General features: G+C 55.7%; 2 protein-coding genes across 4 annotated transcripts in view; one reads left to right on the top strand and one right to left on the bottom strand.

Annotated features, from left to right (window-relative positions):
• LOC119098633 (protein O-glucosyltransferase 2) overlaps nt 1-10,598 on the bottom strand; it is a 53,998-nt gene that overhangs the window by 8,735 nt on the left and 34,665 nt on the right. For 2 of the 3 annotated variants that reach the window (XM_037221603.1, XM_037221604.1), the window contains exon 9: nt 8,525-9,868. In XM_037221603.1, the coding sequence (XP_037077498.1) occupies nt 9,740-9,868 (129 nt within the window). In that variant the 3' untranslated portion in view covers nt 8,525-9,739. Of the gene's footprint in view, nt 1-8,524; nt 9,869-10,598 lie in introns of those variants that run through there. The other variant, XR_005094275.1, reaches the window with a different exon arrangement.
• LOC119098398 (uncharacterized) lies at nt 1,302-3,247 on the top strand. Its single transcript, XM_037221314.1, has 4 exons — nt 1,302-1,331; nt 1,677-1,832; nt 2,357-2,522; nt 2,900-3,247. The coding sequence occupies exons 1-4, from the start codon at nt 1,302-1,304 to the stop codon at nt 3,106-3,108; spliced, it is 561 nt and encodes a 186-aa protein (XP_037077209.1). The 3' UTR covers nt 3,109-3,247.

Here is a 10,598-nt window from a genome sequence, read left to right as displayed (position 1 = left end):
TTTTTAAGATCAGACTGGCTGAAGACAGAAAGATGCACGTCATGGCAACGGCGCCTTTAAGCGGGCTTTTATTTTTGGGGTACGTTGCACGTGTATGTGCCGTTCACTTTTACATACGTCACTGATGTGGGACGTAAACCATGCTATGAACGCTTCGGAAGTGTCTGATCGATTGGTTGCTCAAGTGGTATAAGTGGTAAGTGGTATGTGACCCAAAATGCGGCCATTCACAGCAATAGAGCGGAGAAGGCAGCATGTCCGTAACCTGTGTCAAATCAAACGCAAGTTCTGCGAGACTTCTGTGAGCAAAGAGCTGCCAGTTGTATGAAATTTGTGATTTGCAAAATACACTATATGCATATTTTCCTGACATCAAAGCACAAATTTCTAAATTACCACAACCCGAAGCCAACCATGAAACCGAATGTCCGCAAGCATTCGATTATGGTTATAAGCACAACCAATCTAGCTGAACCCATGCTGACGTGTCCAATTTCAGTTCAAAGAAAAGCAATTCAGCTTCATAATGATGCTATCGTGTTATGCGGTAATTTGCAGTTTGTACATCTCGTAGGTTATCCGAACAAACGTCCACACCCTTTCTTGCGGAGTATCCCGGGCAGGACGTAGCAAACTGTATGGGGTAAAGAACATGACGACAACAATGGAGTAAAGAACAATGACCTTCTGTGGCAAACGTTCTTTCTTCTCTAAAAAAGATTTCCTTTAGACGGTAAAGTTCCTCCAAACGGAGCGCTCGGTCAAAGATTCTCCTTCCCGCCCGAGGCCTCTGCGCGGGAGGGCCCAAATGCCAGCCCGGTAGCTTTCCATCGGCGCAGTAGATGGCAAGGGGATCGGTGGAGTACGCCGCCAGCGCGGCGGCAAATGTGGCGCGCGGCCCCGCCCGCTACCACCCAGACCCATCCGTGCTCGTGGGCCTCTGCGTTCTGCGTTACCAGCGCCCGTTGATGGACGGCCAGCGGACCTCTAACAGACAGTCAAGCCCCCCCAGCCGCCGGGGCGAAAGGGCCCGCGCCGGCCGGCTTGTATATAAGGTGTCCGCGTGCGAGTCGGGTCGTCACTCATCATCATGAAGCTTCTGGCCGGTGCTGTGCGCGTGCGCGCTCTGGTGTCGCCGCCGGCCGAGGAAAGGTCGGAGAGTGCAAGGCAAACCCTCCGACGGCCAAGCTTAGGCTATCGCCTAGGGCTAACCTGTAACCAAAGCCGTTTCCTGACCATGTGACGCAGCCCAGAGCAGATCAAGCTGCAGGACGCTCTGGACGATCAGGTGGAGGCGCGACATGAATGGGGAGCATCCCATCCGTTCGGCGGTGAGCAGCTCGGGGTCGGTGACGACGTCCCTTGCCGGTGTGACGTGGCAAGGCGCCCGGCTGGGCTGAGCGGGGAGGGGGGGGGGGGGTAAGCTGGATGAATGTTCGTAACTAGCGTCGGCGTGCCAGTTGGCAGTGCTGGCTTTCCAGAGCGGGAATAAGGCACCGGAAGTTTCGGAACTTTAAAATTCCCAAATGCTTACTTTCACCACGTTCTTCATGTTTTCTTTTACCTGTCTAACAGTGCACTGCGCCCGTGTGAGTTTGGACCCGTGTCGTTTCTGGATCAAGCGTACCGCTCTTTCACCCACTGACCGGAGCACACCTTGCCCCACCCTCCCTCAGTGGAAAGCGACCTTCGACGGCACCGACAGGAACACCTTCTCTCAAATCTACAGCATCATCTCACCTGAGGTGAAGGGCTTCAACGGCATCGGAATGTGGGTCCAGAACACCGTCTCCGACGTCATGGTCACCTGGCACCATGGGGCGGCCCTCAAGGTAAGACAGACGACAGGGTCAGACGGAGAAGCCTGCGCTTTCCCCACAGACATTGCCGACGCCGGTGCACGGAAACAAATGCTCGAACCAGAGAGGTGGAAATCTCGCATATTTATGGGGAGCGCTTCAGCATTTTAAGTGAACTCTTAATCCGCAACACGCATGGCGCCTCTATTCACATCTGGGGTCATGGTGAGCCCGCAAACACAAAAGTAGGAATAGTCTCAGATATAAGTAGGAAGGGTCTCTGGTGTAAGTATGAATAGTCTCTGATATCAGCAAGAATTGACAGCTCTTTCAGTGGTGAATGCGTTTGATGGTCCCAGAAACGAGACCTGTTTTCATTAAATCTTCATCGAAGGAGTGATTGGAACACTTGTGCTCACGAGCCTAAATAGCCCCTGTAGTAAGGGCAATATGGTGGAAATAACTCAAAGCCTATATTATTTGCTTATACTGCTTAATTAGCGCAGTGCCGCTGTCGTTGCTTCGCGACTTAACCTGATCACGCCATCGCGTTCCAGATCCACATGTTAACGGATGGAGGAGCCCACAAGGAGGCCGTGCTCGGCAATCCTCTGGACTACGACGGCGCTAAGTTCGCCGTTGTCATCCCCAAGTCCACCTTCTGCACGGTCGAGTCTACCTCGGATAAGACCTTCGCCTTCCTCTCCTACATCGCCATCCCAGGTAAGTGGTTTTTTTCGCACTGGAGATAGAAATCCATGCCTTGTGGGTTAAACCACAGTTTGTGCATGACTTTAGGTCCCAGTACAAGTTAAGGCCGACATTGCCTTGTTGAATTTGACGTGCGTGACATTAAGACAAAATAGCACACGGAACATGCACCACAATTAATGAATATTGTTCTCTTTTGCTATTTAAGTCATCTGTAAATGACTGCATCTACACGCGGTGCTGTTCGAGCAATTTGAAAAAAAACGTGCAACTAAAATGGCTAGACCATTAAGCTATTGAAACATTCCTTACCCAAATTTGTTACTGCACATATTTATTAGTGGACAGGCCACGCGTAGACCACAGCTGTCAATTTCTCTTCATTGCAGGTTGGACGATGGAGGGACACAATGAGTTTTCGCTCAAGGACATGGAGGCCAAGTTCCCTGATCACTCGGAACTCTTCAAGGCTCTGGCCACGCCGGGCATCAGCAAGAGTGGCCACCACGACCGCCATGATGATCATGATGATCACGATGATCATGATGACGACCATCATCACGGCCATCACGGTCACCGCAGACACCGCCGTCGCTAGTCTTTCACAATGTGATGGTATGCTGCATACAAGCATATCTTCGGTTTCGAGGTGGACCTCAGCAGCAAAGTGACCCGTCACGATCGCCACTCACCAGTGACACACTCACCTATCACGTCAATAAACTCGGAGTGCAGGAGCCAACAACTCTCTGCACGGAATGTGGCGGCTCGAGCCGAGTCGAACGCGTGACCTGCGATTGTGTAGCCCGCTGAGCGAAACCGCCGAACCGTCCAGCCATTGAAGGTATAAATCAGGCGACGAATGAGGTATCTGCTGGCATTGTCAACGGAGGCACCAGCTCCAGACGTCCGTGTCGCAGTTTTCCCTCGCGGGCCGACACGAGGGGTGTCTCGCGGGCCGACACGCAGTTTTCCCTCGCCGCACCACAGGGCTGCGACCGTCGGGGCCTCAGTGTCCTGGGCTGCTTGCCGTTGCAGGACCGGCCGTGGTCGCTGCGCAGAGCCTCGCGCCCTGCTGTCTTGATCCGGAAGCCAGCACATGTCAACGACTGAGACACAGGACTGAGGCGCGCCACGAGAAAACCCCTTGCGTGTCTGATAGTAAGTTACATGGAACGTTTCATATACTACCGCGGATTTCATAGTTTCGCTACACAGCCAAAGAAATACCAATGCTTATTAATAGCAGTGAAAGGACCTTAGAGATCTGAATGCCGCTGGTAGAGGGGGAAGGCATGTTAAGAAATTCCTTTCTTTCTTCCCGCTCAAAGCACAGCCGAAGATGTCATAGCTGCTCCGCCATACAGAGCCAAAAAGGCCGTCATCGGGTCACTGCTCTTCCCTGCACTCGTTGTGATCGCCATTCGGTGTCGATCCTCGGCGACCGCACGTTATTGTTTCCCTACCGTCCACCGTTCCGGCCCAGCGTGGGTCAACAGCGGTCTGCGGGTACCCAGCCACTCCAGCCACTCCAGCTGGAGTGATCAGGTCATCAGGCCACTCCGGGAGCGGCAGCCGCCACTGGACGTGTTGTCGTCTGCTGCAGACAGTCCGTCCGATTCAGGTTCGGGTTCAGATGTGTATTCGTCAAGGATTCCCTGTCCGGTTCAGGTTCGGGTTCAGATGTGTATTCGCCAGGGGCCCACAACCATGCTGGTTTTATCTGACATCAGTAAAAATAAAACGTTGAGGATGAAGATGTGGTCACCCCCTAACGAAGCACAGAGTGCATACACCGATTTTTCAGTGGCGTCTTAACATGATCGCACGTTTTAAACCTCCAATGAATAATGGTAGATGCGGATCAACGTTGGTACGCCTCAGTTTAGTGACTCTTCGGAAGCACAGTCGGCGCCCGTCCGTTTCAGTTTCAGCTCAGGCTCGAGGTGCCTATCCGAGAGGGACGGGGGAGGGCACAGCAGGCAGTGGCCTGTCTTTCCACAGACGTGCGATGCCCGGAGGTGGTGTGTTATTCACTTGAGCAATATGTATGACGTGATTCGTTTCACTAGTTGTCGCATGCGATATTAAATGCTGAACAAACTGCGACAGATTTAAGTGGCATACAATCCCGCTTTGGAACACTATGTGTGATGTTTCTATAATTCCAAGTATTCCATTGAGTCCACGCAAGGAACGCACAGGCCATCTTGTTCTCGGACGAGCGACAGTGCTAATTCGCCACCCGAGAAGTTTGGATGGGTTCTGGGGCGAGAAGCAATGCAATAGCATACTATTTTTGATGGACAAGCTGATGTCTTTAACTAATTTAATGTTTTGTCCAGAAAAAACATACAGGTGTATCTGTGTACGTGATTCCAAGTATTGATATCGAAGCTGGCATGACCTTGTATAAAGCAAAATACCACAGTCTGTATAAACACACTGTGGTGAGAGCCTACATAACAGCCGTAATCACCGAGCCATTGTATTGTCCACCGTGCGGCAGAATCTTGGTCAGCGGTCCCTGGCATTGCGTTTGTTGTCCTGAACGTAGTGTCTAACCACGGACATCAGGTTTAATGTCAGATTTGGCCATTGATTATAAGTTATGTTTCCGTTGCATGGTGTCAAAATATCGTCTAAGCTTCAGGCTATCGACGTTAGCCGTACATTTACGTTCGAAGCACAAGGAGGGAAAATCATTGCAAACACGCGCGGCGTTTCGCCAGCCAACCTCGCCTAAGGGGGTTTGATGACGCATTCAACAGCTCGCGTCATTGAGCGTCGAAATCCCCGCGCTGCTCCCCGCGGTGGACCCTGAAACCCTTGGCCCGGAGCCAGGCTTGAACTTCCATCCTACACTTGTGACGCGACCGCTCTCTCGGCTGGGCTAAGCTTTTCAACGCGCAACAATTGGGAGCTGCGACAGAGGGGTCCAGAATGCAACAAGTAACGCTCCTAATGCAAAGAGGAATTATTTGTTTTCAACTCATTAACGCTGCTTCAAATGTAGCAGTCAGGAGGGCGTAATTCCTTGGTGCTGGTCAATTTTGTATCCGACAATAATCCCGTGGTTGATCTGTTCCGAAGTCAACACGATCAGCCGTCCATGGCCTTTGAAGCCGGCCAGGCCCAATGCAACCGCGCGGGGAATAACTCGCCGTGAATACTATTTTCCCTGCACGAAGGGCAATCCTTATTCCAGGGAGGGGGGGGGGGGGCGGACGACATCCAACTCAGTATCATCGGGCCGGGCCCACCGGGGACCAGCCGGCTGACAAGCGACTGTGGCGGGGCAACGACACCAGAGGCTCACCTCACAGCACCAAAGGCTCGCCTCAACCGGCGGAGAATCGGCAGTCAGGCACCAGGTCTACGTCGCCAGTGGAGGGAGCGGTAGTGTCCTACACCAGATGCTCACCTCACCGGAGGAGGGAGCGGTAGAGTCCGTGCAAGCTCAGGAGTTCGCAACCTCACGGATGGAGGGAGCGTAGTCCCGCAGCAGAGTTTTCCACCTCAGCAGAGTCTCACCTCACCAGTGGAGGGAGCGGTAGTCCGACACCAGAGTCTCACCTCACCGGAGGAGGGAGCGGTAGTCAGGCACCAGAGTCTCACCCCACCAGTGGAGGGAGCGGTAGTCCGACACCAGAGTCTCACCTCACCGGAGGAGGGAGCGGTAGTCCGGCACCAGAGTCTCACCCCACCAGTGGAGGGAGCGGTAGTCAGGCACCAGAGTCTCACCCCACCGGAAGAGGGAGCAGCAGTCCGGCAGCAGAGTTTCACCTCACCGAAGGAGGGAGCGGTAGTCAGGCACCAGAGTCTCACCTCACCAATGGAGGGAGCGGTAGTCAGGCACCAGAGTCTCACCCCACCGGAAGAGGGAGCAGCAGTCCGGCAGCAGAGTTTCACCTCACCGAAGGAGGGAGCGGTAGTCAGGCACCAGAGTCTCACCTCACCGGAGGAGGGAGCAGCAGTCCGGCAGCAGAGTTTCACCTCACCGAAGGAGGGAGCGGTAGTCCGGCACCAGAGTCTTAGCTCACTAGTGGAGGGAGCAGCAGTCCGGCACCAGAGTCTCACCTCACCGGCGAAGGGAGCGGCGATCCACCGATGGATCCGTGCACATAATATGTGCACAAAATAACATAATTATCTCTGCACTACGGAAATCTCGTCAGGGACAGGCTTGCGATTGTCTGATTATGTGCTGTTAGAATATCAGTCCACTGGGACGCTGCGATGAGGCACGAGCGCACATAAGACTGGTCTCCCTGGGGAATAGTATTTGGTAAGTATTTGGCAGTGCAACGCATAAGGGCCGCCGCTTCTCGTTCTGACCATTCCCGAGTTGAACGCCAGAGCCTCGCCGATAGACTCATTTCCGAGAGACTTATACATGAACTTTTAGTGCAACAAAACGAGAAGGAAAAGAGAGTGCTCGGCTATAAAAAGAATGTGTGTAACACTGAGTGGCGCATTAGTAATCAATACCTTCGACAGGCGACACCGCTGCTCTCCATCACGGGAATGCTCGTACTTAACAACGCATAGCAAAATACAACCATCATAACTGGCGAAACAGCAAAAATTTCGCTCTTTCAAACGTCAACAACTTTCCAAGCACCATGAGAACGATCATTTTGCGCTCCGGTGGTAATGGCTGCACCCACATCAGCAATCAGCTGATGCTGAGGGTGGGGGGGAGGAGATTCCTAGCCTGCGGTGGAGTGGCATGGAGTGGGAGGCTCCCCCACCGCTCTCATGCAGCCCAGGACGCCTCTCCCCCCCCCCCCCCCCCCCGGTGCGCTCTTCGCCGCCGGTGATGGCGAAGCAGTGGCCTTTCAGCACGCGGAGGACACGGACGCCATTTGGACAGAAGGAGACCAACATGGCGCGGGGCTGTGACCGACAGCTCCATGGATCCGCCGTGGGCTCCGGCGGGGCACGGGCTGACCTGGGCGGCAGTCGGTGGCGGCAGTGACGTTACAAGACCCGGGTCTCACGTAGGAGCCCTGAAGATAACGGCCGATAAATCATGGCTTTGAAGCTATTATGCCCACAATGATGGGCATTCAGCATACGGGGAGGTACTGGTTAAACGATTAGCAAGCAAACATTGGTTATATTGTTGGGAGTCTCACATATAACCGATGTTTTCTAAATATCGTGGTTTACCCGGTACCTCATTGCATGTTGAAGGTCAGTAAATGCCAGCATATGAATTTTAAACCTACGCAAGCAACAGCGAAGGAAACAGCGCCGAAACGCCGGGAGCTTACGGATTGCCTTGCTCGCACCAGGCGGAAAAATCATCCACATCAGCATTACCACATCAGGTTTACGGTTTGATATACCGCAGGGTTCAAGGCCGCATGACGCGTCGACGTCAGCCTCTTGACCTTGACATTCCCATGCTTTTTCTCGTTGAAACATTCGCCTCAACCAACGTGACCCCATCGAGCAGCCGTCCGAGCATCCGCGTCCACATGAACACCCTACAACTCACAATTAGATTACTCCGCGTCCATTAGTGCTCGCGCCAGGACAGAGACGCATAATGCTTCAGGCGCCCTGGGGGTCCACACGGTCCGAAGGACGCCCCGCAGGCCCCGTAACAACCGCCGGCGGCTTCCTGGAGCCTCACGTGCCGTCGTCGGCACCCTGGCAGCGTGGCTGAGCGCGGCGGGCCGGCGACGTCGGTCGGAGCGGTGTCGGTCGCGCGAGACGGCCACATTAGACCCGGTCGGCGAGCGGCCGCGGGGCGGACACGACCGCGGCGGGCCCGGAGGCGTCGAGCGGGGCCGACGCTGAGCTCAACGCCGCCCTAACGATCTCTCTGTCCAGGAGGCTCGGGAACTGGAGGTGGGCTGGGAGCGATGGACACTACGGACTGTGCTGGCTATTGTCCTCGTCTGGTGTGTACACTGGCACACCAGGCAGGAGCAATAGTCGAACAATGATCCCCTCTGCAGCAACGATGCCTCGTCTCAATCAGTCGGCAAAATGGCGCGCGTTTTCAGGCTCAAACGAAGTCGTTCGGATTTTACTGTGTGTTACGAGCACACGTGGTTTACATGCTAACAAATACAAAAATATCAACGGAGTGTCACAAAACGGAGTGATGATCACGTGGAGATTCACGACATACGAATTCAGCGGAACAACCGCGATGCACATATCTTCGACAACATTCGCTATCAGACAGACATACGCTACCAGCCGGCTTCCAGACCATTAGCGGCAGGCCCGCGGCATGTCGGTTGGTCCGCTGCCCGCCTCCGAATCAAGACCACTGCCAAGCCGTCACCGCCCTGCATACGTCATCTCAGCTGCGCAACGGCAGACTCTGCAGGCCCCTCTCATCAACACACGAGCGTACATACAGCAGGCAAGACATGACCGTGGGCTGGACTTGGACCTCAGCACCTGCAGCTGTCAAGGCTCCGCCTCGGCGGGACGCGGTCCGCACTGAGGAGGTGCCAGGAGCCGGCTGACGGCGCTGACAGCGCCCGCCGAACACGGCTACCTCGGCCTCCTCCTCGACCGACGCGGTCCGGCTCTGTTCGAGGGGCCCGCCTTCGTCCGAGCGGCACTGGTCGGCGTAGCCCCCGGCAGTACCTCACTCCCAGCGGATGTGGCGCCTGGAGCGCCCGACCGGCACCGGTCGGCGTAGCTCCCGGTGGTGCCTCACTCCCAGTGGATGTGGCGCCTGGAACCCCCGACCGGCACCGGTCGGCGTAGCCCCCGGCAGTGCCTCACTCCCAGTGGATGTGCTGCCTGGAGCGCCCGAGCGGCACCGGTCGGCGTAGCCCCCGGCGGTGCCTCACTCCCAGCGGGTGTGGCGCCTGGAGCGCCCGAGCGGCACCGGTCGGCGTAGCCCCCGGCGGTGCCTCACTCCCAGCGGGTGTGGCGCCTGCAGCCGGGGCCGGGCGCGGCGGGGAGCTAACCCCGCTGCCGCCCGCGGTCTTCCTCGGGTCAGTTCAGGGCGACTGATGCCAGCCGTCAGCCGGGCAGGCGACCTCGACCATCTTAATGTTACGTCAGGTCAGGTCGGTTCAGCCCCGCCGCCCACGGATGGCCGGTCGCCTGCGGCCGGCGCGGCTGCCGCGTCTGACCGGTTCACAGCTCGCGTCCGGCCCGCTCACAGCTCGCGTCCGACCCGCTTACTGCTCGCGTTCGGCCCGCTCACAGCTCGCGTCCAGCCCGCTCACAGCTCGCGTCCGGCCCGCTCACAGCTCGTCCCTGTGCCGCGCGCGGTGACACTGGCAGTCGCCGAAGCGCCGGTTGTGGTCCGGCGGATCCACCCGCTCCATCTGATCCCGCACCTTCACCGGCCTCTGCAGCCGCCAGCTCCACTCCTGCGGCACGGCACGGGTCGTCACGACAGCAGAATGGGGGAGGGGAGGGGGAGCCGTGACCTTACCACACGCTGGGACGTCCCGCACGACAAGCTCGGTTCCATAATGATGGGACGATCCATGACGGCTCAGTGCAAAGCCGGCTGCGATAGATAGCACACCGCGATGACCCGGAAGGTGAAAACTAACGAACAATTACAAACACATAGTGAGAAATGCACAGCTGGTGCAGCCGGGCCCGCTTTCAGGGCCTGCGCAGCTTGGAGGGGTTTTCACGTTAACATGGGTTTTAGGGCGGCTTCTAACCGCGCTTTGCCAAGAGGTGTGCTCCCAAGCTGTCTGTCTCGTGTCTGCACGGCAGGACATGGTCACAAGGTAAGATACGGTCACTTTCAATCGCTCAGAAAGATGGGTTAGGCTCCAACGCGGTTCTTGCTGATTAATAACGCCAGTGTAAAGGAATTCAAAATATTCCTAGCACGATGATACGTAATTGAGCTAGTCGTAACTTAATATTCGCGGGTGGCAAATGACCATGCCGAGGAACGCGCGCGGCGGGCCGACTTTGCTAATTAACGGGGCCATACATCCTAAACTTATGTTCAAAACACATACAAATTACACACTGCACTCAGAATTGAACAAGGAGCACGCCTGTTTAGGACTCGTGCCGCCATAAGGCATGGCATCGTAGGCATGAGATATATATCTGAAAACGTGCGATTCCTTG

This window comes from Pollicipes pollicipes, unplaced genomic scaffold, assembly GCF_011947565.3.
Source record: "Pollicipes pollicipes isolate AB1234 unplaced genomic scaffold, Ppol_2.1 Scaffold_4740;HRSCAF=5597_pilon_pilon_pilon, whole genome shotgun sequence".
Taxonomy (NCBI): domain Eukaryota; kingdom Metazoa; phylum Arthropoda; class Thecostraca; order Pollicipedomorpha; family Pollicipedidae; genus Pollicipes; species Pollicipes pollicipes.
The sequence above is the reverse complement of the archived record's forward strand: the minus strand, read 5'-3'. Positions and strand labels throughout refer to the sequence as shown.

Bases quoted from the DNA above. Each gene is read 5' to 3' on its own strand.
- LOC119098398 (XM_037221314.1), top strand. From the start codon at position 1,302: ATGAATGGGGAGCATCCCATCCGTTCGGCG. The intron at 1,332-1,676 runs GTGAGCAGCTCG...ACCCTCCCTCAG, and splicing joins AGCATCCCATCCGTTCGGCG to TGGAAAGCGACCTTCGACGG. The intron at 2,523-2,899 runs GTAAGTGGTTTT...TCTTCATTGCAG, and splicing joins CTCCTACATCGCCATCCCAG to GTTGGACGATGGAGGGACAC.